We start from the raw sequence: 25003 nt of genomic DNA, 5'->3' as shown, positions 1-25003 counted from the left end.
ATTCATTAATTACTTTACATTTACTGAGCTCTTCAAATTTTTTTATAAAAAATAAAAGATCAAAATCATCAAATTACAAAATACTAACAAAAATTATTTTTCCTTTTTAAGTCCTGAATATAATTTAACTTTACTTACGATAGCATATTTAATACAAAAAAATTAAAGCATACAAGATAATAATATTTTAATTCATGAATATAATTTAATTCATTATTAACATGAAAAATTAAAATCTAAAAATAAAAAATTTTAATATTAGCATGGACAATAACAATGCATTATTCAAAATTAAATATATCAAGCTTTAATTATTAATATTATTGACGTCACAAATTAAATACTCAATAAAAAATATAAAAATATAATTTTTTTATTAACATGAACTAAATAACATTAAACATCAAAAATAGAATTTTTTTTTTCTTATCAACGTAAACAAATCTAAACACATTAGACATACGCATCGTTAATATCACATAAAAAATAGAATATTTAAACGACACAAAAAATGATCATCACCAAATATTCTAACAAAAATATTATTATTATTATTATTATTATTATTATTATTATGCTTGGATCAATTCTTTACATTACCAATCCAATGCATCTACTAATAAAAAAGCCTAACAACAACAAAAAAATTTTCTTATAAAGAATTAAAACCTCAAATTAATATACTATATGACATAATTACCTCTTTATATTTCGACAAATAAAGGGAATGCTAGGTGTCTAAAATAAAAGTAGTTTATTTTTTTAAAAAATACTTTTTTTAGGGAAAAAAAATTTAATAGAAACAAGCAGGTATAAGAAGTTTGTTCCATCTCCTATGATATCATTGTCGATGCTAGACTATGTTGTTTCGAACAAGGCTACCAACTAATGCTAATACTATCGTTTCCATAATTACTCCACAACACTCGTTTCCCATTCCCATTACTACACCCTCCTTCCATCATCTCAATTCTCCCTCCAATCTTCTTGAAGCAAGAAAACTCCATGCTCTTCTTCTTGTCCTTGGCTTCTTCCACCCAAACATAGCCCCACATAACAACTCTTTTGCTTCTCAAATCATCAATGCTTATGTTAGCTTCTCTCACATCAAACATGCGTACCTCGTCTTTTCTGAACTGCCCCACAAGATCAATGTTGCTTGGAATGCAATGCTTCGGGCCATGCTTTGTGTTGGTCACTACACACAAGCCATTGAGCTCTATAACTCTATGCTCAACCAAGGGGTGAAACCTGATAACTACACCTACCCAATTGTTCTCAAGGCATGTTCTTCCTTGCGTGCAATTGAATATGGAAGATGGGTTCGAGAGACAATCATATACAATGAGGTGAAGCATAATATAAGGCCTAATGCTTATGTATTGTGTTCTATGATCAATATGTTTGCTAAGTGTGGCAGCTTGGGAGACGCACGTAAGGTGTTTGATGAAATGCTGGAAAAAGACTTGGCTTCTTGGACTGCCATGATATGCGGGGCGGTGTGGAATGGTGAGTTGGTTGAAGCGGTTTTGCTTTTTAGGAGGATGAGATCGGATAGTTTGAAGCCTGATTCGGTGATTGTAGCATCTCTCTTACCGGTATGCAGCAAATTGGAGGATGCCGAATTGGGAATGGCGCTGCAAGGATGTGCTGTGAGGAGTGGCTTTGACAGTGATTTGTATGTTTCCAATGCTCTCATTGACATGTACTGCAAATGTGGTGATCCATTTGAGGCCCGTTTCTTATTCGACAACATGGTTTGTAGGGATAGGGTTTCTTGGAGTACCTTGATTGCAGGGTACTCACAGAATTTCTTATACCGAGAGAGCTATGAACTGCTTCGTAGAATGGTAAATATAGGGCTGAAAGCAAATGAAATTGTTGTCTCAAGTGTTCTTCCTGCATTAGGAAAACTCAGATTGTTGAAACAGGGGAAGGAGATACATAACTATGTTCTTAAAGAAGGGCTTGTATTGGATCCAATAGTGGTAAGCACATTGATTGATATGTACTCTAATTGTGGTTCCATGAAGGAAGCAGAAACAACATTTGAATACATGTCAGATAAGGATATTATGCTGTGGAATACGATGATTGCGGGATATAACTTAGACGGCAATTTTGACTTGGCACTTTCTACCTTCAGAGAAATTTGGGGAACTCAACATAGGCCTAATTCCATTACTTTGGTAAGTGTTCTTCCTGTGTGTACCAAATTGGGAGCTCTTAGGCAGGGACAGGAGATTCATGGTTATGCAACCAAAAGTAATCTAATATTAAAGACTAACGTTGGAAATTCTTTGATAGATATGTATGGCAAATGTGGATTTCTTGATCTTGGAGTAAAGGTCTTCAACCAGATGATGGTAAAGAATGTTGTAACATATAACACCATAATCTCTACTTGTGGAGCTCATGGATTAGGAGGAAAGGGTTTGGCATTTTATGATCAGATGAAGATTGCGGGAATTAGACCGAATAAAGTCACATTTATCGCACTATTATCCGCTTGTAGCCATGCAGGTCTAGTTGAAAAAGCTTGGCAGTTGTATAATTCCATGATTCATGATTATGCTATTGAGCCGGATATGGAGCACTACTCTTGTATGGTGGATCTTCTTGGTAAAACTGGAGACATTGATGGCGCATACAAGTTCATAACAACGTTGCCTGTGACTCCCAATACCAATGTTTTGGGAAGCTTACTTGGCGCTTGTCGAATTCACAACAAAGTAGAGCTGGCCGAGATCCTAGCTGAACATATCTTTCAATTGAATGCTGAAGATCCTGGCCATTATGTGCTTCTTTCAAATTTATATGCGTCTAGGGAACAATGGAAAAACATGTCAAAGGTGAGAAGCATGATTAAGGATAAAGGACTGGAGAAAAAACCAGCAAGTAGTTGGATTCAGATTGGGCACAAAATCCATGTTTTTCATGCTACAAGTAAATTTCATCCAGAGTTTGCAAAGATTGAAGAGATTTTGGATAGTTTAGTTTCGGTGATGAAAGGTGAAGATTGTTTGCCTGAAGAGCCCGAGGATTTATTCCCATGTCGATGATCAACCTCTTGTGTGAAACGAAATTCTTGCATACTACATTCATCCAAAATTTACTATCTAGTTAGGAAGGTTTTTTTTTTTTCCCTTCAAATATAACTCAGATACTTTCTCCGTTTCTCATTGCTGCTGAGTTGGATGAGAGGGGAAGGGGAGAGGAGAGTATTGAAAACGAAGAGATAAACCTAAATAGTCCCCGAGATTGGTCTCTTACGATAAATAATTCTCGAGATTTTAACTGTAGTAGTTACATTTCTTAGATTGACAAAAGTATAGGGAAAGTATGAGGAGCCAATAGAATACTTGTACAATGTGTACAATGGAGGTTTATGGATTATTAGAGATATAATTATTAGTGTTACTTTTTTCCATCAACTGAAACTTTTGAGATGAGTGGTATCATGATATGGTATTAGAGCGCTAGATCTGAAAGATCAAGAGTTAGATCTTTGGTGAACCCCAAAATCAATTTAATCTTTTGGGAAGATGTTTGTTATCCCTAGTACTCGGATGGTTATTCTAAATAGTACGGAATGTTCATTTTGTAACTCAGTCTCCCTAGCGGAATCCAAAAGTATATTATGTTAGTCTCTTAGTCGTTTTTTATCAAGTGACTTATCACACCATAATGGACTATCATGATATACTTTTGTCAATCTAAAAAATGTAGGTAGTGCAATTGGAATGTTGGAAACTATTTTTATACATACAATCAAGCTTAGAGACCACCTTAGAGTTTAACTAAAAAAAAAAAGTAAAGTTTAAAGTTGCAAATTTGTCATAGTCCAAAACTAAAAACAAAAAAAAAAACGTCTTTTTAATTTGTAATTTCAAACATTTACAAACTCGAAAACAAAAATGAATAACCAAACATGATTTCTATAACATTTTGAGAAAACTAAACCAAACAAATCTTAATTATATTTGCTCGCTTTATTAGTGGTGTATCGTAGCAGTTTATATTTGATTTAAAAGTTACATGCAGTACGTATAGGTTTTTCTAGAGAAAAAGAGTTCCCATAAATTGAAGCGGCTAATAAGAACATAAAACCATGGAATGTCTATGACTTATTAAAACAAACATAAATAAGTGTTAAGAACAAGAAATAGATATTCACTATCTAAAGAAATAAACATGAACAGTATTAAAAATAAATAGAATTATACTATTTTCATAATCCATATATATTTATATGACTTATAATGGATGTTTTACTTTTCAATCATGCTACATAAATAAAAAAAAATAAAGTATTATTTTGGTTTTCAACGTTTGAAATAAATTTTAATTTGGTTTCTAATATTTCAAATGATCTATTTATGTCCCAAAAAAATTTAAATAAGTTTAATATTGTCCTACAGTTAAATTTGACCTGAATAATTAAATAACTAAATTCTTTTAATTATGTTCACAAATTCAGATATACTTTCACTCTCAATTATTTTTTTTAATAATTTAATATAGATGGTCTTAGAATTAAATTTTTTTTAAAATTTTGAATAAGTAGTATCAGAGTCATCTATGTTAAATCATCAAAAAATAATAATAATTAAAAAAAAATAGAAAAGGCATTGTCTTTGATCTCTAAATGAAAGGCCTTTGCCTTTATTGGTAACTTGTTTCTTAAAATCAATAAATAGGTTTCCTAAGAAGATAATGACATTAGATTTATATCTTTGATTTATGAAAGGCTAATTGACATTAAATGTAAACCTTTTGATAAGGATTTATATATATTTTTTGTGCTCTCTTTTGCAATACTGTTGTTGTTGTGCATGATATAAATGAAAAAAAATGGTTATTAAAAAAAACCTTTAATTTCCTTCGTGGATTTGATTTTTTTTACAATTTTTTTTTCCGGTGTATATATAAAAGCTTGATTTGTTCTCAAGATTTGTAAAGAATAATTTTAATTAACATATAGATAGGACTTCTTAATTTTGTTGCCTCGTATTATGTGAATAAGGATTTTTATTATTAGAGCAACTTTATATATATTTGTGGGTTTTATTTTTTAACAAATTACTTTCACATGTTTTATATGGATTCAATTATAATGATTAATTTTTATTTTAGTGGATCAAGAATTCTTAGGCATTTGAATTTGTTGCATAGTGACGACTATATTTTTTTAGTCTCTAAAGGTACAATTGGAATTTAATTTTTTTTTTGTAATTTATATTTTTTTATTACATAAAAAAAATTAGTAACAATTTAAATTATTGTACTATCTGTTTTATAAAATTTAGTTTTAAGATAAATTAGTTGAACATTATGCTATTAAAGTAGTTTTTTTCTTTGAAAACTGATTTATTTTAGAACAGTAAGAATATGGTAATATGTAATTCATGCGAATATTGATCAACTCAAAAGAAAATCTATATTTGGCCAAATTACATACACATATTGAAAGCAGCTATATACTTGAGTAACTAATTAAACTTAAATCAATGCTAATTTATGTATATAATAATTGGCCAAAAGAAGTTTATTATTTGGCCAAATAATAAGCATTGAATTTTATTTTATTTTCTATTTAATTATGCAGCCACTAATCAACCCATAGAAATGTTGGTGTTTGACCAATTGATAAAAAATATATGTGGTAATAAATAGGTATAATTCTCATGTTTTAATGTGAACAATGAGTCGATCCAAAGATAGGCTTATTGTTTGACAGAAAATTATTGAGAATATTTAGTAAGTTGCACTAAATGAATTTATGTGTGCGTAGTTTATGCGAGTACAGATCGACCCAAAGAAAGTTCTGTACTTGACTAAATTATATGCGCATTTGTAATAATAAATATGTGATACTTATTTGGTTCCATGTAAACAATAAATTTGTCCAAAAATAGACTTATTGTTTGACAAGTTTTATTATCAATGTTTGACTACTGTATTAAAATACCACTTACAAATTAATATTTATTTTCAAAGACTAAATATTAATGTTGTGCTAGGTATTTGTGATGGACTCACCATTATATGATATGCAGCTTGTGTGAATATATTATTTTACTTTAAAGTTATATCTGTCAATGTTAGTCTATTTTTTAAATAAATTTTTTTTTTTGGTAATTAAATTAAAATTTCTGTCATTGATAACTTATATTTCATCAAATTATTATCTCATATAGCCTTTTAAGATAAATGTGGTTGATGATTTATATTAGTTCAGTGGGAGTAAGTATATTTTTACTATTTTTGAATGTCAACGGTATGCAGAATTGTAAATAATGTTATATACTCAACTCTAAGAGAGACAACAATAGTCTCATTAGATGCCTCAAGAAAGTTATAAAGTTCAAAAGTGCATAAGGTTTATTATGTTTCAGTAGTAGTCTGATAGATAATAAATTTGTACACTTATAGTTATTGTATACATTATTTATAAAATTCGAGAAATTAATAAATAATTAGTCAATAAATTAATTATTATTTTAAAAAATAAAAACTTAAATTTTATGGTTTAATGAGATACATCTAATTAAAATAAAAATTTTTACACTAATTTTAAAGAATTTGGTCCAAAATTAGACTAAACGGACCGAACTGAACAAATTGGACCCGTATCGGGCCCAAACCCAACCCAAACTCCACTTAATCATATGAGCACCTCAATTGATGTTTCACGCTGCACAAAGAAACGAAAGGAGGAAGAAGAACTTCCAACTCTAACACCACAATCAATTCCACATAACTTCTCGTTCCGAGCTCCGATCACTGCATCATTTTCGGCCACGCGTCCGTAGTGACGAGCTCTACAAAATCCAATACATTATGATGTAAGAAAATCACATTTTCATTTTCTATTTTCTCTTCTCCAATTTGAAAATTTCATGGTTTTGGGAGTTGAGATTTTTGGTTAATTGGATGTTTTAGGATCAAATTGACTTGAGGAATTAGTGGGCTTTTATTTAATTGGGGCACATACAAGGTAAGGATCATCAACCCTAGTCAATCCTTTGTTTATATGTGTTTGGGTGTTGAAATTGGTATATGGATGTGGCAATGTGATTTAGGTAGAGTACATATGTAAATTGGAGCATAGTTGTGAATATTGGATGCTTGGTGGAGCTTTGGGCGCTATCATCTTCGAGGTTGAGAATCCTTGGGGCTGAGTTTTGTGCTTATTGGTGGTGTCTTTGGGTTATACGAGAAAATCGGTCAATGTATGATTTTGGTTTCTCGTATATAATATATAATTTCTTGTGAAAACTTAGGCTAGACGACCTAAGATAAATTGAATTATGACTTTTGGAGCTTGATTGATAGTTTTAGTTGACAATGTTTGTTGAGTTGATAAGACATGATAGATTTAATGGTTTTATGATATGAATGTGGTTGATGTGGTGAAACGATTGATGAATGATGATTTTTGATGGTGATAAATAAAAATATTGAATGTGGATATATGAATGTTAATAATTGTGTTGGTATGATCGAACATGTTGGAATGATATGTATTCAAAAATGAGGTATGATTGGTGGTGGTAAAGTGTGGAGCTGTGTTTTGGTATGTTTTGGTGCAGGGTATTGTTGTGTCAATATGATTATGAGTTATGTTTTTATGAAAATGGAGGTTCAAGGATTTTGTGAAAAATCTGATTTTTGGTCAAACTTTGTCAAACTATAATTCGGCTTCCGAATCTCCAATCTTTTTCAAACTTATCTCATATCAAAATTAAGACCGTGAAGTTTATGCCGTTCGAAGAACGGATGAAAAATATTTTAAAACGAGAAAGTTATGCGCGTCGGAAGTTCGGTGTGCAAAACTGAAATTCTGTAGCACTTAGCATTTTTACCCTTTCTGCAGAACTTGCGTACGCGACCACCTGCACGCGACGCGACCAACCCTTTTGGGTATGGCATTTCGCGTACGCGAGCAAGGTGCATGCATACGCGAGCAGTGATTTTGAGGGATTGCGTACGCGACTACCTGCACGCGACGCGACCAACCCTTTCGAGTTTGGCATCTTGCATACGCGAGCAAGGCAAAATGAACCCCCGCGTATGCGAGATCGTCCACGTGTACGCGACGCCCCTGTTTTTCAGCAAGGTGAATTTTTATATTCTAAAACCTAATTTTAAACATCTAAATTTCTATTTTTACTCTTTTATCCCCTAAATCATAGTTGTATGTTTAGTGATGAGGTGAAGTTAGGAAAGGAGGTACTTGAGTTGATAAGATGACGAAAGTAATGGGTGAGGCCATTAAGAAAATAAGGCAATATTGAGAATAATGAAATATGATTGATTGTTAAATGATTACGATTTATTGAGGAGGTGCGGTAATGTTGCGAGTATGCCTGAGATGCATATATGAGCTAATAAATGAATAAATGATGAAACATAATTATGATTGAATAAAGTTTGAGACATTCGTTGACCTCCTGTACGTAAGATATGACCAGACACTTTAACTTCCCAGGTCCCCCCATGAGCATGCATATATATATTATTGAGCTTGGGGTGTTGTTTCTCCCATGTCAGCTTGGGATCCTTCCCATGGATATTATTGAGCTTGGGGTGTTGTTTCCCCCATGTGAGCTTGGGATTCTTCCCATGGATAAATTTTGAGCTTAGGAATGCGTGTACATAAGAACTATCCACAGTTAGCTACCAGGACATGTCGGGCTAGCTATGTAACCGACAATTGATATCAACAGCTATAGGATAGGCATACATCATATGCATATACTTGTTTTGTTTGATTGTGCATTAATTGGGCTTGCTTTTGTGAATTACCATGTTTAATTGCCATATTTGCTATCTACAGTACTTGTATTCTACCTGTGTTTGTCATTGTCTACTTGTTTGTCTGTGTGGTTTAATCGGTGTTGGAGGATTGGAGGAAAGGCAGAGGATTTGAGGGTTTTAGTACAATTTTGATTAAGTTTAGAATCTTAGAGGACCACCTGGTTTATGATTTCTATTTTAGTTCTTTAAGTTTTATAATCTGAGTGTCGGAATTCTAGGATTGCCTCTGGCTTTTCTGGGACTTTATATCTTATGTATGCGGCACATTTACCATGCTTAGAACCCCCGGTTCTCATTCCATACAGGTATTTGTATTTTTCAGATGCAGGTCAAGAGGCACCTCGCTAGGTGTCTGGAGTTCTCTACAATGAAATGGACTTTTTGAAATTTTAATTTTTGTTCTATTTTGTTATATCTATATGCATAGACTCTCCTTATGTATATATATTTTACCTTTGCACCTCATAGAGGTTTATGAAAAACTAGGGTTACTTCTATGTATTTTTTGTTATGAATTTCTATATGTATGTATATATATACTCTTCGGCCAGCCTTAGCTTCACAGGCTGAGTTAGGAACTTGGTTATTTTGTACCCTTGACCTTCTATTCTCACTTTCTATATATGTATGTTTATGTACTTTAACTTTCTTCGTATGCAAGTAACCGTATTTCCCAAGGGTTGCACTTTTAATTTTGCGATTTTCCTTTTACTATCCTTCAAGGCTCCTTGTATATTACTTCCTTTCAACTACCATATGTATATATATTTTATTTTAGAGGTCGTAATACCACACCACCTCTATTTTACAACTAAAGCGTAAAGCTCTGTGTGTGATAAGGTGTTACATTATTGGCATCTTTGGCAAATATTTGAGTGAGTTAAGAATGAATCACTAAATAGTAGATAAACAAATTTTATTATAGTAAAACATTACATATTCACACATATGAAGTCAGAAACTACAGTTAAAAATCATTTAGTATTCAGGTTCTGATTTTATTGAATGTCTAGGTAATTTGATCCACTACAGGTATATTCATATATTCATTGGAAGAATTTTTTGGAAAGGTATTGAGAAAACACTTATTACTCTTTCTACTAGAGTTCTTGAATATAAAACACCTTTAAAAGAGGCATCTATTTTAGTGACTACAAATACTTGTCACAAATTATGAAAATAAAATTGAAAGGCCACTTGAGTTATTTTGTGATAATGTTAGTAATTTAATATTTTAAATTTTTTGTTAAACAAAAAAGTTTAGAGTGTTTAAGAGTTTTGTGAACAAGTTAGCACAAACTCCACAAATGAATGCATATTTGATTAATAAAAAACAAACACCCAAAATCTTTTATGTGAAAACTATTTATATGGATATCATATATTTTATGATATATTGTTTTAGTGGAAATGTGCATTTAGATGCTCATATAGTTTAGACAAATTTACGAAAATAGATATTGTTCATACCCTGGCCCAACGCTAAGGCCCAGGTCCAAGCGGAAGGCTCAACCCAAAGGATTGAGCCTCACCCTACACCGACCTTCCCTGGAAGAAGTCGGTTCCCGCCACGACTTGCTCTAAAAGAAGTCGGGGACGAAGATTAGCTGGTAGATAATCACTCATTCAAATGAGTAACTACCCCTAAAATCTCTCAACCCACTTCCAGGAGCCATATCTCAACTTCCCTAAGATAAAGGGACGGTTATCCACCTTAAAAGGTGGAACTACTTCAACGGTGGTTATTGGTTCACCACTATAAATACACTGACACCCCTCAGGTATCTCGAAGTCCTAATACTCTCTAAACCTGCTTACACCCTTGCTGACTTAGGCATCGGAGTGTCTTTGCAGGTACCACCCCCTATTCACTTATACTCACAAGTCGGACGGAGGCCTCAAAGACGCGAACCCGCTCGAAGGCTTCCCTCCTCAGACGATTGGACTAGCCTAACGAGTCCAGCCCATCAATCTCTGGTTACCCATCGTAACATTGGCGCCGTTGCCGGGGACCCAAGAGATCAACCAGTGATGGCGGACAATTCACCAGAAGATGGTCATATAGTGTCTAATTCCGAACAAGAAAACCTAGATACCGGAAACAACGACGCGGACCTAACCCTTCACCAGGGAGCCAACGACCAACATAGAGAAGGCACCTCTGGGTTAAAAAACCCAAAGGTAAACTCCTTGAAGGGACGAGAATCAGGAAAGGAAGGGCCACCCCATGCAGCTGAGCTAATGGGGTTGGTCCATGGCCACCAAGGTCGTTTGGAACAGTTGGAATAGGAATTAGAGCGACAACGAGAGGCAGAGCGAAATCTCAGGGAAGAGATAGAGCGACGAAAGGAGTTAGAAGAAAAACTCTTAAAGCTAGAATCTTCCCTTAGAAGTCGGAACTCCCGTGGCGACCAAGAAGAGTCGCCCCTGGGAGGAGAAGATCCATTCAGTGAAGACATAATGAGGGCAAAAGTTCCAAGACACTTCAAAAGCCCTGATATGAACCTCTATGACGGAACCACGGACCCGAAGCATCATTTAAGCAATTTCAAAAGTCGGATGTATCTGGCTGATGCTTTTGATGCAACTCGCTGCAAAGCTTTCCCGACCACCCTATCAAAAGCGGCGATGAAGTGGTTCGATAGTCTCCCTCCAAGGTCGGTTACCAGCTTTGAGGACCTCTCGAGAAAATTCTTAATGAGGTTCTCCATCCAGAAGGATAAAGTAAAGCACGCACCGAGTCTCCTGGGAATAAAGTAGGAGATCGGAGAACCTTTACGGGACTATATGGAAAGGTTCAACAAAGCGTGCTTGGAGATTCAAGACCTGCCCACTGAGGCAGTCATCATGGGGCTAGTAAATGGACTTAGAGAAGGTCCCTTCTCGCAGTCCATATAAAAAAGGCACCCCACCTCCTTGAGTGATGTACAAGAAAGAGCAGAAAAGTACATCAACATGGAGGAGAATGCCAGACTACGAGAGCCGAGTTGGCGACCTGGACACCCCCACTCGATAAAAGAGAAAGAAAGAGAGCCCAACAAAAAATAAGAGCTCGGTCTCGACAGACCGAAGAGATATCACTCTTATACTCCTCTAAAAGTTTTCATAGTGGATGTATACAGAGAAATCTGCAATACTGAAAGACTGTCGCCTCCCAGGCCCATTAAAAATAAAAAGGGAGGAAGTCGCAGCGATTACTGTGAGTACCATAAGATGTATGGCCACTCAACAAATAATTGCTACGACCTCAAAAATGTGATAGAAAAGCTGGCTAGAGAAGGCCGACTTGATAGATATCTCATGGAAAGGTCGGACAATCATGGGAAAAGAAAGCGAGATGATGGGGACAGAAGAGACCCACCACTACAAACCCCAGAGAGACACATACATATGATCTCGGGAGGATTTACGGGAGGAGGACTCACCAAGTCATCTCGCAAGAGACACCTCAAGCGAGTCTACCAGGTCAGGAGCGAATCACCCGACCTCCCTACTATCTCATTTACAAAGGAGGATGGACAAGGAGTAATCCCTGGACACGATGATCCAGTGGTGATAACCATGATCCTAGCCAATGCCCATCTCCACAGAACTCTAGTAGACCAAGGGAGTTCAGCAGACATCCTTTTCAAGCCCGCGTTCGACAAACTAGGGTTGGATGAAAAGGAGTTAAGAGCCTACCCTGATACCTTGTACGGACTAGGCGACACGCCAATAAAACCACTAGGATTTCTACCCCTCCACACAACCTTCGGAAAGGGGGAAAATCCAAAACTCTGAGCATAGACTTTATAGTCATCGACGTGGGGTCAGCATATAATGCCTTAATTGGCAGAGCTACCCTAAATCGACTCGGAGCAGTGGTGTCTACCCCTCATCTTTGCATGAAATTCCCGAAATTTGCGGGGATAGCAATGGTACGGAAAGATAAAAAATTGGCAAGAAAATGCTACAATGAAAGCATGAACCTGAGAGGAAAAGGCAAGGAAGTCCACACCATAGAGCTTGGCGGCGCGAGAGCCAAAGAAGAGCTGCGACCGCAACCAGGAGGAAAAACTGAAGAAGTACAGGTCGGCAAAGAGGAAGGAAAAAATACCAACATAGGAGCCATGAAGAAAACCTAAAGCAAAGGTTGACAAAGCTCTTAAAAGATAATTCTGACCTCTTTGCCTGGAAAGCTTCCGACATGCCTGAGATAGACCCCGAGCTCATGTCCCATAGGCTCTCGGTATATCTGGGGTCACGACCTGTACAACAGCGAAGGCGTAAGCTGGACCCAGAACGAGCTCAAGTGGTGGAGGAGCAGGTACAAGCTCTCTTGGAAGCTGACTTCATCAGAGAAGTCAAAAATCCAACATGGCTAGCAAACGTAGTGCTAGTCAAGAAGCAAAACGGCAAGTGGAGGATGTGCGTCAACTATACCGACTTGAACAAGGCATGTCCCAAGGACCCATACCCACTTCCAAACATTGATACTCTAGTGGATTCTAGCTCGGGATATCAATACTTGTCGTTTATGGATGCCTACTCGGGATACAACCAGATCCCGATGTACAAGTCAGATCAAGAAAAAACATCATTCATCACGCCCAGAGCAAACTACTGTTACGTGGCCATGCCATTTGGATTAAAAAATGCCGGGGCCACATATCAAAGATTGATGAATAAGGTGTTCGCTCCCCACCTCGGGAACTTAATGGAGGTCTACATAGACGACATGCTGGTAAAAACCAAGGAAGAAACCGACCCCCTGACAGACCTCTCGCAAGTCTTTAACACCATAAGGTTACATGGGATTCCGCAAAGTGTACCTTCACGGTGGAGGCCAAAAAATTCCTGGGGTTTATGCTGATGCAAAGGGGGATTGAAGCAAATCCCAATAAATGCAAAGCCATCCTGGAAATGAAAAGCCCGACTTGCTTAAGAGAGGTTCAACAATTGAATGGTCGACTTGCAGCCCTCTCCAGGTTTTTGGCAGGATTAGCATTAAGATCCCTTCCACTGTTCTCGCTACTAAGAAAGGGATATCAGTTTGACTGGACTCCAGAATGTGAAGAAGCATTCCAGGAGTTCAAAAGGTTCTTGATCCAACCTCCAATCCTGACCCGACCTCTAGTTGGGGAATAGCTCGTTCTATACTTGTCTGTAGCAGACAAAGCTGTAGCATCAGCCCTGATACGAGAAGATAAGGTCGGGCAGCATCCAGTGTACTTCACCAGCAAAGTTCTACAAGGCCCTGAACTAAGGTACCACAAACTAGAGAAGTTTACTTACTCCTTAGTAATAGCCTCACGGAGGTTACGACCTTACTTCCAAGCCCACACAATAAGAGTCCGAACGAACCAACCTATAAAGCAAATCCTCCAAAAGACGGATGTTGTGTGGAGAATGGTTCAGTGGGCGATCGAGCTCTCTGAGTTCGATTTGAAGTACGAAACCCGGACGGCAATTAAAGCCTAATGCCTCACCGACTTCATAGCAGAGTACGCGGGAGACCAAGAGAAAAATCCAACTACATGGGAACTATACGTAGATGGATCCTCAAACAAGACAGGAAGCGGTGCAGGCATAATACTGTTTAATGAAAGGGGAACACAAATAGAGGTTTTCCTCAAATTTGAATTCCCAGCTTCTAATAATCAGGCAGAATATGAAGCCCTGATTGCAGGTTTGAAGCTGGCAGAAGAGGTCGGTGCGACAAAAAGTGATGATATTCAGTGACTCTCAAGTGGTGACCTCCCAGATAAATAGAGAGTATCAGGCCAAAGACCCAAATATGAAGAGATACTTGGAAAAAACTCTGGAGCACCTCGGGCACTTTGCAGAAACCGAGATCAAGCATATAACTCGGAATCTTAATAGCAGAGTAGACGCCCTCTCCAAGTTAGAAAGTACCAAACCAGGGGGAATAATAGAAGCTTGATCCAAGAAACTCTCCAAGAACCATCTGTGGTGAAAACAGAGGACAAACAAGATGTCCTTGAAGTAACCGGGCTAAACCTCGGATGGATGAATCCCCTGGTCGAATACTTAAAATTCGACATCCTCCCCAAAGAGGAAAAAGAGGCCAAGAAAATCTGGAGGGAAGCACAATACTACACTCTGGTAAAAAATATCCTTTATAAAAGAGGAATATCAACACCATTGCTGAAATGCGTACCGATCTCAAAGACCACTGAAGCACTAGATGAGGTTCATAATGGGATCTGCGGAAACCACCTCGGGGCCAAGTCACTAGCCAGAAAAGTAATCCGAGCCGGGTTCTACTGGCCGACCTTTGGTGCACGAATTGTAAATCGCACTTTTTACAACTCGTACCACTAACCAGCAAGTGCACTGGGTCGTCCAAGTAATACCTTACGTGAGTAAGGTCGATCCCACGGAGATTGTTGGCTTGAAGCAATCTATGGTTACCTTGTAACTCTTAGTCAGGAAAACAATAAAACAATTCACTTATCAAATTTAATTGCAAGGAATAAAAGGGCATGAAATAAATACTTGTTACTCAATAATGGAGAATATGTTGGGGTTTTGGAGATGCTTTGTCTATTTCAGTTTTTCTCTTGTACTCCTCTTCACACACGCAAGGCTCCTTCCATGGCAAGCTGTAAGTAAGGTGTCACCGTTGTCAATGGCTACTTCCCGTCCTCTCAGTGAAAATGGTCCAAATGCTCTGTCACAGCACGACTAATCATCTGTTGGTTCTCGATCATGTCGGAATAGAATCCCTTGATTCTTTTGCGTCTGTCACTATGCCCAACAATCGCGAGTTTGAAGCTTGTCACAGCCATTCAATCCTTGAATCCTAATCGGAATACCACAGACAAGGTTTAGACTTTCCGGATTCTCATGAATGCCGCCATCAATTCTAGCTTATACCACGAAGATTCTGATTAAGAAATCTAAGAGATACTCATTCAATCTGATGTAGAACGTAGGTGGTTGTCAGGCACACGTTCATGGATTGAGGAAGGTGATGAGTGTCACGGATCATCACCTTCTTCATAGTGAAGCGCGAATGAACATCTTAGATAGGAACAAGCGTGTTTGAATGGAAAACAGAGATAATTGCATTAATTCATCAAGACGCTGCAGAGCTCCTCACCCCCCAACAATGGAGTTTAGAGACTCATGCCGTCAAAGAGTACAAAGTTCAGATCTAAAAATGTCATGAGATACAAAATAAATCTCTAAAAGTTGTTTAAATACTAAACTAGTAACCTAGGTTTACAGAAAATGAGTAAACTATGATAGATAGTGCAGAAATCCACTTCTGGGGCCCACTTGGTGTGTGATGGGGCTGAGACTAAAGCTTCTCACGTGCCTGGGCTGTTTTGGGCATTCAACGCCAGGTTGTAACCTGTTTCTGGCGTTGAACTCCAACTTGTAACTTGTTTCTGGCGCTGGACGCCAGACTGCAACATGGAACTGGCGTTGAACGCCAGTTTACGTCATCTATCCTTGAGCAAAGTATGGACTATTATATATTGCTGGAAAGCCCTGGATGTCTACTTTTTAACGCAATTGAGAGCGCGCCATTTGGAGTTCTGTAGCTCCAGAAAATTCACTTTTAGTGCAGGGAGGTCAGAATCCAACAGCATCAGTAGTCCTTTTTCAACCTGAATCAGATTTTTGCTCAGCTCCCTCAATTTCAGCCAGAAAATACCTGAAATCACAGAAAAACACACAAACTCATAGTAAAGTCCAGAAATGTGATTTTTAATTAAAAACTAATAAAAATATACTAAAAACCAACTAAATCATACTAAAAATTAAGTAAAAACAATGCCAAAAAGCGTATAAATTATCCGCTCATCACAACACCAAACTTAAATTGTTGCTTGTCCCCAAGCAACTAAAAACAAAGTAGGATAAAAATAAGAGAATATACAATGATTTCCAAAAACATCTATGAAGATCAGTGTTAATTAGATGAGTGGGGCAATTAGCTTTTTGCTTCTGAACAGTTTTGGCATCTCACTTTATCCTTTGAAGTTCAGAATGATTGGCATCTATAGGAACTCAGAATTTAGATAGTGTTATTGATTCTCCTAGTTCAGTCTGTTGATTCTTGAACACAGCTACTTTATGAGTCTTGGCCGTGGCCCTAAGCACTCTGTTTTCCAGTATTACCACCGGATACATACATGCCACAGACACATAACTGGGTGAACCTTTTCAGATTGTGACTCAGCTTTGCTAGAGTCCCCAATTAGAGGTGTCCAGGGTTCTTAAGCACACTCTTCTTTTGCTTTGGACCTTGACTTTAACCGCTCAGTCTCAAGTTTTTACTTGACACCTTCACGCCACAAGCACATGGTTAGGGACAGCTTGGTTTAGCCGCTTAGGCCAGGATTTTATTCCTTTAGGCCCTCCTATCCACTGATGCTCAAAGCCTTGGGATCCTTTTTATTTACCCTTGCCTTTTGGTTTTAAGGGCTACTGGCTTTTTGCTCTTGCCTTTTGGTTTTAAGAGCTTTTGGCTTTTTCTGCTTGCTTTTTCTTTTTTTTTTTCTATTTTTTTCGCTATTTTTTTCTGCAAGCTTTGTTCTTCACTGCTTTTTCTTGCTTCAAGAATCATTTTTATGATTTTTCAGATTATCAAATAACATTTCTCCTTTTTCATCATTCTTTCAAGAGCCAACAATTTTAACATTCATAAACAACAAATTCAAAAGACATATGCACTGTTCAAGCATTCATTCAGAAAACAAAAAGTATTGCCACCACATCAAAATAATTAAACTGTTTTAAAATTCGAAATTCATGTACTTCTTTTTCTTTTTCAGAAAACAATTTTCATTTAAGAGAGGTGATGGATTCATAGGACATTCATATCTTTAAGACATAGACACTTAGGTACTAGTGATCATATAGTAAAGACACAAACATAATTAAACATGAAGCATAGTAAACGAAAAACAGGAAAATAAGAACAAGGAGATTAAGGAATGGGTCCACCTTAATGAGGGTGGCGTCTTCCTCTTCTTGAAGAACCAATGGTGCTCTTGAGCTCCTCTATGTCTCTTCCTTGCCTTTGTTGCTCTTTCCTCATAGCTCTTTGATCTGCAGTCAATTGCTCTACCACTGAATTATGGAAAAACAAAAGCAATGCTTTTACCACACCAAACTTAGAAGGTTTGCTCATCCTCGAGCAAAAGAAGAAAGAAGTGGAGAAGATGGAGGAGATGGAAGTGTGTGAATGGGTGGGTTTGGGAGGGGAATGGTTTGAATTTGAATAGTGAGGTAGGTGGGGATCCTGTGGGGTTCATAGATCCAGTGGGGTCAAGGATTTAGCATCCCTGCTCCAATTAGGCGTACAAAATGCCCTTACTGTGTAATCCTGGCGTTTAATGCCAGACTGATGCTTGTTTCTGGCGTTAAACGCCAGCTTGGTGCTTGTTTCTGGCGTTAAACGCCAGACAGATGCTTGTTTCTGGCGTTTAAACGCCAGAATGATCTTCCTCCAGGGTGTGCTATTTTTCATGCTGTTTTTCGTTCTGTTTTTTATTTTCCATTTGTTTTTGTGACTTCACATGATCATCAACCTAAAGAAAACATAAAATAGCCATGGAAAATAAATAGATATAATTAAATAACATTGGGTTGCCTCCCAACAAGCGCTTCTTTTAATGTCAATAGCTTGACAGTGAGCTCTCATGGAGCCTCACAGATAATCAGAGCAAGGTTGGGACCTCCCAACACCAAACTTAGAGTTTGGTTGTGGCCTCCCAACACAAAACTTAGAGTTTGATTGTGGGGGCTTTGGTTGACTCTGCAGTGAGAGAAGCTTTTCATGCTTCCTCTCCATGGTTACAGAAGGAGAACCTTGTGTCTTATAGTTTGCAATGTCTGCAAACCACAGAGCTTCCTGAATAGAAAACAATTGCTCATCCGGAAAGGTTTCAGAGATCTCAGTAGGAGGGAGGGATGCTCCTGCTACTGGTTCTATCCGGGACAGGTGATCAGCTACTTGATTCTCTGTTCCTTTTCTGTCTCTTATTTCTATATCAAACTCTTGCAGAAGCAACACCCATCTTATGAGCCTGGGCTTTGAATCCTGCTTTGTGAGTAGATATTTAAGAACAGCATGGTCAGTGTACACAATCACTTTTGATCCTACTAAGTAGGATCTAAACTTGTCAATGGCATAAACCACTGCAAGTAATTCCTTTTCTGTGGTTGTGTAATTTTTTTGGGCATCATTTAAAACACTGCTAGCATAATAAATGACATGCAGAAGCTTGTTATGCCTCTGTCCCAATACTGCACCAATGGTATGGTCACTGGCATCACACATTAGTTCGAAGGGTAATGTCCAGTCTGGTGCAGAAATAACTGGTGCTGTGACCAGCTTAGCTTTTAGGGTCTCAAACGCCTGCAGACACTTTGTGTCAAACACAAATGGCGTGTCAGTAGCTAGCAGATTGCTCAGAGGTTTTGCAATTTTTGAAAAATCCTTTATAAACCTCCTATAGAATCCTGCATGCCCCAGAAAGCTTCTGATTGCCTTAACATTGGCAGGTGGTGGTAATTTTTCAATTACTTCAACTTTAGCTTGATCCACCTCTATTCCCTTGTTTGAAATTTTATGCCCAAGGACAATCCCTTCAGTCACCATAAAGTGACATTTTTCCCAGTTTAAAACTAGGTTGGTCTCTTGGCATCTTTTCAGAACAAGTGCTAAATGGTTAAGGCAGGAGCTGAATGAGTCTCCAAATACTGAAAAGTCATCCATGAAGACTTCTAGAAACTTCTCTACCATATCAGAGAAGATAGAGAGCATGCACCTCTGAAAGGTTGCAGGTGCATTACACAGACCAAAAGGCATCCTTCTGTAGGCAAACACTCCAGAAGAACATGTGAATGCTGTTTTCTCTTGGTCCTGAGGATTGACGTTAGGTTTTCTACCAGTAAAGAAATTCATAGAAACGGTTGCGTTGTAGATATAGTCTCTAAACCGACAAAAATCCCTTCGTACAAACGTTTTGGTTGTCACAAGTAACAAACCCCTTAAAATTGATAACCGAGTATTTAAACCTCGGGTCGTCTTCTCAAGGAATTGCAGGGAGGTGTTCTTATTATTAGTTATGAGTTTTGTAAATTGGGGTTTTGGAAGTAAGGTGGGAATATGTTATATGACAAGTTCTATTAATGTATAAGATAAGAAGCAACAATAGTAAATGGCAGAGGAAATAAAATAATAATAATAAAAATAAACTCTTGGCAAGGTATTAGAAATTGGAGGTCCAGATTAATTATCCTTATCAATAGTAATGAAAGTTGAATCTCAATTCCACTTAGTTAACCTTTACCAAAGTAAAGGAAGGTCAAGGGACAAATTGGTTTGATCTTCGAATCCTATTTATTTTCTAAGAAAAGTTTGGGATTATTGAAGTTCAAACCAATTGGCAAGATAACAATTATGCTATTGAGTTGGATAACTCCTGAGTTACTGATTCCTTAACCAAGACCAAAAGAGGAAAAGTAAATTTGCTGGAATAAAAATGCCTTCAGATGGGAAGTAACAGTAACATAAGAAAGAAATCTTGAATCTGAAATACCTCGAATTATAATAAATATAACATCCAAATCTTAATCATGAAAAGTTCATAAGCCAATTTGGCAACATAAATCAAATGCAAATAAAAGTATCAAAATAAAAGAGAAACATAAATTAAAGGAACATTGAACCTGGGATTTAGAGGCACTCCTAAAACTAAGAGAAATCCTAAATCCTAATCCTAAGAGAGAGGAGAGAACCTCTCTCTCAAAAAAACTACATCTACTCCTAAAATTGTGAATCTGAGAGCCTCTTATAAATAGATGAAGTCCCCCACTTTATAGCCTCTAATCTGTGTTTTCTGGGCCGCAAACTGGGTCAGAAACAGTCCAGAATTCGCTGGTTTCGAATTTTGCCACGCTGGATTTCCATCACTGCGACGCGGCCGCATGGATCACGCGGTCGCGTCACCTAGCGTCAGGGGAACTATAACATATTATATATCAAATCGAAGCCCTGGACGTTAGCTTTCCAACGCAACTAGAACCGTGTCATTTGGACCTCTATAGCTAAAGTTATAGCCGTTTGAGTGCAGAGAAGTCAGGCTGGACAGCTTAGCAATTTCTCCAACTTCTTGCATTCCTTCCACTTTTGCATGCTTTCTTCCCATCCTCCAAGCCATTCCTGCCTTATAATATCTGAAAACACTTAACACACATATCAAGGCATCTAATGGTAATAAGAGATGATTAATAATAAGCAAATATAAGATCAAAGAAGCATGTTTTCAATCAAAGCACATAATTAGGAAGGTAAATGTAAAGCCATGCAAATAGTATGAATAAGTGGGAAAGAGTAGATAAAAACCACTCAATTGAGCACAAGATAAACCATAAAATAGTGGTTTATCAACCTCCCCACACTTAAACACTAGCATGTCCTCATGCTAAGCTCAAGAGAAGCTATAAAGATGAAGAGGAATGGTATGAAATGCAACCTATGAATGTAACTACATGCTAAATGCTTTGACTTACTTGGTTAAGAGTAAATAAGTTCTCCAAGATAAATACAAACCAATTTCCACTAATTTAAATCATACAATAAAAAGCAAGTGAACTTGTAAGAAGACAGCTCATGAAAGCAGGGAACATAGAATTTAAGCGTTGAACCCTCACTAGAAGTGTATATCACTCTAATCTCTCAAGTGTATAGGGTTATTCACTCTACTCTTCTCTAGTCATGCTTTCTAAACCTTGTTCTTCATCTAACCAATCAACAAAAATTTAATGTACCAATGCAAACATCATGAGGTCTTTTCAAGGTTGTAATGGGGCTAAGGTAAGGGTGAGGGTATATATATATAAGGCTAAGTGAGCTAACAAAGTGAATCCTTAATTAGTCTAAGATCTCACCTAACATATACATACTTTATATAATTTAAAAATACTTTACCTAGCTACCCATAATTCCCACTTTTATATGATTCCCATACTCATGTACCAAATTTTTCTTTTTAATTTATCACATGTGCATTGATTTTTTATTAACTTAACATTGGGGTAATTTTGTCCCCTTATTTATTTATTTATAATATATATATTTTTTTTCTTTTTCTCTTTTTATTTTTTTTTTGTAGAGAAATAAACATCAATGCACATGGATTTTCTATTATTTTTCTATTTTGGTTTTTCATGAGTAGGTTCCAAATTCCTACTATTCAAATAAATTAGAAACATGTTACATTCCCTTATCAACCCATGTTCCCACAATTTCTCCACACTTATTTGCAACACAATCTCTATCTTAAGCTAACCAAAGATTCAATTGGAATGATTAATTTGTTTTTCGCTTAAGGCTAGTGATGTGGTTATAGAACAGAAGGGGATTAAAAGCTCAAGGGGCTAACAAAGGTGATTTAAAGGGTATGCTTATTTGGGATAAGTGAGCTAATAACAAATAATGGCCTCAATCATATGCAAGCATGTAAATATACTAAATAATGGACATATAGAATGGAACAAAACATAGATTGCAGTTATAGAGAAGAAAACACACAAGAATAAAAATTTATGGTTAAATAATGTAACCATATAAAATAAGCTCAAATCTCACAGGTTGTGTGTTCTTTAGCTCAAAAACCATGTTCCAAATACAACTTCAAACAAGTTTTAACATAAATTTTTTTGGTTTTAAATTAGTGAAAATTTTCAAAAAATAGGATCTTAAGAAGAAACTTATTATTTTAACCAAGCAGTAACTAAATGTAAAAATCAAATAAACATGCAATTAAATATGCAAATGCAACAATTAACAAAGAAAATAGAATATTGGTGTTTGAGACAGGAAAGTACTAACCCATGGAGATCGGTATCGACCTCCCCACACTTAAAGATTGCACCGTCCTCGGTGCATGCTGAGATTTGCAGGTGGATGTGTTGTTTCGACTGTTGCTTTTCTCTAAGGATTGTGCAGATGCACTTGTCTGTCTCTCCATGTAAAATGTCTTCCGCTTCCCTTCTGGGTGGCCATCCTGAAAGAAAAAGGGAAGAAGAGTAACCCAGAAATAGAGATAAGAAAATAAAAGAAGTATGGGTTAATGCCAAATGATAAGGGTCTCAATTACATGGTAGCTACAACATGCAAGTGAGAAAACAATAGAAGTACATGGCAGATCAAGAGTGCAAAAATTTGCAACATAGGGAAGAGAGTGGGGAAGGAGAGATAATATAAATTCATGTCAATGCAAAAGTAATACAGATATAAAAGATTGGCATTGATTTGAATAATATTACTCAATCAGAATTAAACAAGTCATGAAGCACCCAAAATAATTCAAGAGAAAATTGCAACAGTGAAATAAGAAAATTTTAACACCAAGAGAAAAATAATTAATTTTAGAAAAGAAAATAAAAATATGCACAAAATTAAGATGCAATGAATGAAATATGCAAATAAAATAGAATGGAGGTGAAGGAAAATAAGAAAGGAAGAAGAAAGAAATAAGAAAAGATAAGAAAAATAAGGATTAGAGAAGAAGAGATAAGAAAATTGGCTGATCTGGATATGTTGTGCGGCGCAGGCGACGCGGTCGCATGGGTGACGCGGTCGCGTGGTGCGCGATAAGGTTGGGTGACGCGGACGCGTGGGGCACGCGATCGCGTGACTTGATTTGTGCTAGTAGTGCAAGTGCAGCCTCGCGGCCGCACAACTCTCTGTTCAAAACTCTTTTTGCCAAAATTCTGGGTGACGCGATCGCGTGGGGCATGCGATCGCGTGAGTGGCCTTATCTTCAATATGACGCGGACGCGTGGGGCACGCGTTCGCATGGGAGGCTTGGGCTTCCAGCACGAGTCCAGCCCAACTCCAGCTCCACTTTCGGCCATGCACCCGGTTGACGTCGATTTTCAGGTGACGCGGCCGCGTGGGTGACGCGGTCGCGTGGGAGGCCATTATTCCCAAGTGACGCGGACGCGTCAGCGACGCGGTCGCGTGGGACGAATTGTACCATTGGCACGCCTCCAGCGCTGCTCCTGCGTAACTTTCTGTTCAATTTATTATTCTCTCATCTCCTTGCGACGCGGACGCGTCGCTGATGCGGTCGCGGCGTGCTCGCTTTTTTTTTTTTTAGTCTGAAAAGAAAATGCAGAATGCAGTGTTAATATGGATGTGATGCAAAACTCCAGGTTCAATAAAATAAAATAAAACTCAAAAAACAAATAAAACTAAAAAATGAAAAAGGAACGATTATACCATGGTGGGTTGTCTCCCACCTAGCACTTTTAGTTAAAGTCCTTAAGTTGGACATTTGATGAGCTTCCTGTTATGGTGGCTTATGCTTGAACCGATCCAGGAATCTCCACCAATGTTTGTAATTCCAATGGCCTCCGGGATCCCAAACTAGGCGCAGAAAGCCTTCCAGTAAGTTAAACCAAGTGACAAGGCCCCAAGAGTGTTGATTTCTAGATTGAATTCCGGGGTCCCAGACCTTGCCTTTGCACCCGTCTTTGCGTTGATCATCATGATTCCATCCGGGTAGCAAGCAATCTGAATTCTCACTAAAGCGGCCAAACAACTTCCTAGACCCATTCAGTTGAGCTCTATACCAACCTTTACTCTTAAACTTAAAGCTTCCAACCGTAATGAACCTTGCAGGACAATTCTTACCACTGGCCATCTTCCTCTTACTCTTAATGCCACAAAGAGCTCTAAGTTGACCATCCGTCTCCAGTAGCCCATATTCAAGTGGGATTAGAAAGCTAAGGGATATGAATTTTACCCACTTGAATGTTGTGAAGGATGATGGTAACTTAGGGGGAGGTATTTCTAATGAAATTGCAAGCTCCACTCCCTTGTGCTCTTCTCTGACAACTTCCACCTCCTTGTAAGCTTCTTCAATTTCAACCTCTTCCAAGTCTTCAACCAGGGTATGCCTTGGAGGTTGTACACCCTCCTCAACATCAAATGCAACCGTCTTGGAAGGAGGCTCTATGTCTTGACTTTCCCATGGAGGTTCAGCATCTCGTAAGTCTTCAACCACTTTTTCCTCTTTAATAATTACTGCTTTGTCCAGTAGTTTTAATATAAAATCGTACTCATCCTTGATGATTTTCTTTCCATGACAACTCCTTTCAATTGTTCTTTCATCTTCAAGGGTATTTACTACCTTCACCTTTAGGG

The 25003-nt window shown here is 37.4% G+C and overlaps 1 protein-coding gene across 1 annotated transcript; it reads left to right on the top strand.

Moving 5' to 3' along the window:
• The first annotated feature begins 1169 nt into the window (after positions 1-1169).
• On the top strand, positions 1170-3062 carry LOC112778158 (pentatricopeptide repeat-containing protein DOT4, chloroplastic-like). The gene has a single exon (XM_025822511.1). It carries the CDS (start codon positions 1170-1172, stop codon positions 3060-3062), a length of 1893 nt encoding a protein of 630 aa, XP_025678296.1.
• The last annotated feature ends 21941 nt before the right edge of the window (positions 3063-25003 follow it).

The sequence above is a fragment of the Arachis hypogaea genome, chromosome 19, assembly GCF_003086295.3.
Source record: "Arachis hypogaea cultivar Tifrunner chromosome 19, arahy.Tifrunner.gnm2.J5K5, whole genome shotgun sequence".
In the NCBI taxonomy this organism is placed as follows: Eukaryota; Viridiplantae; Streptophyta; class Magnoliopsida; order Fabales; family Fabaceae; genus Arachis; species Arachis hypogaea.
The sequence above is the reverse complement of the archived record's forward strand: the minus strand, read 5'-3'. Positions and strand labels throughout refer to the sequence as shown.

What these genes read in the sequence shown, in the direction of transcription:
- LOC112778158 (XM_025822511.1), top strand. Translation starts at nt 1,170, where the DNA reads ATGCTTCGGGCCATGCTTTGTGTTGGTCACTACACACAAGCCATTGAG.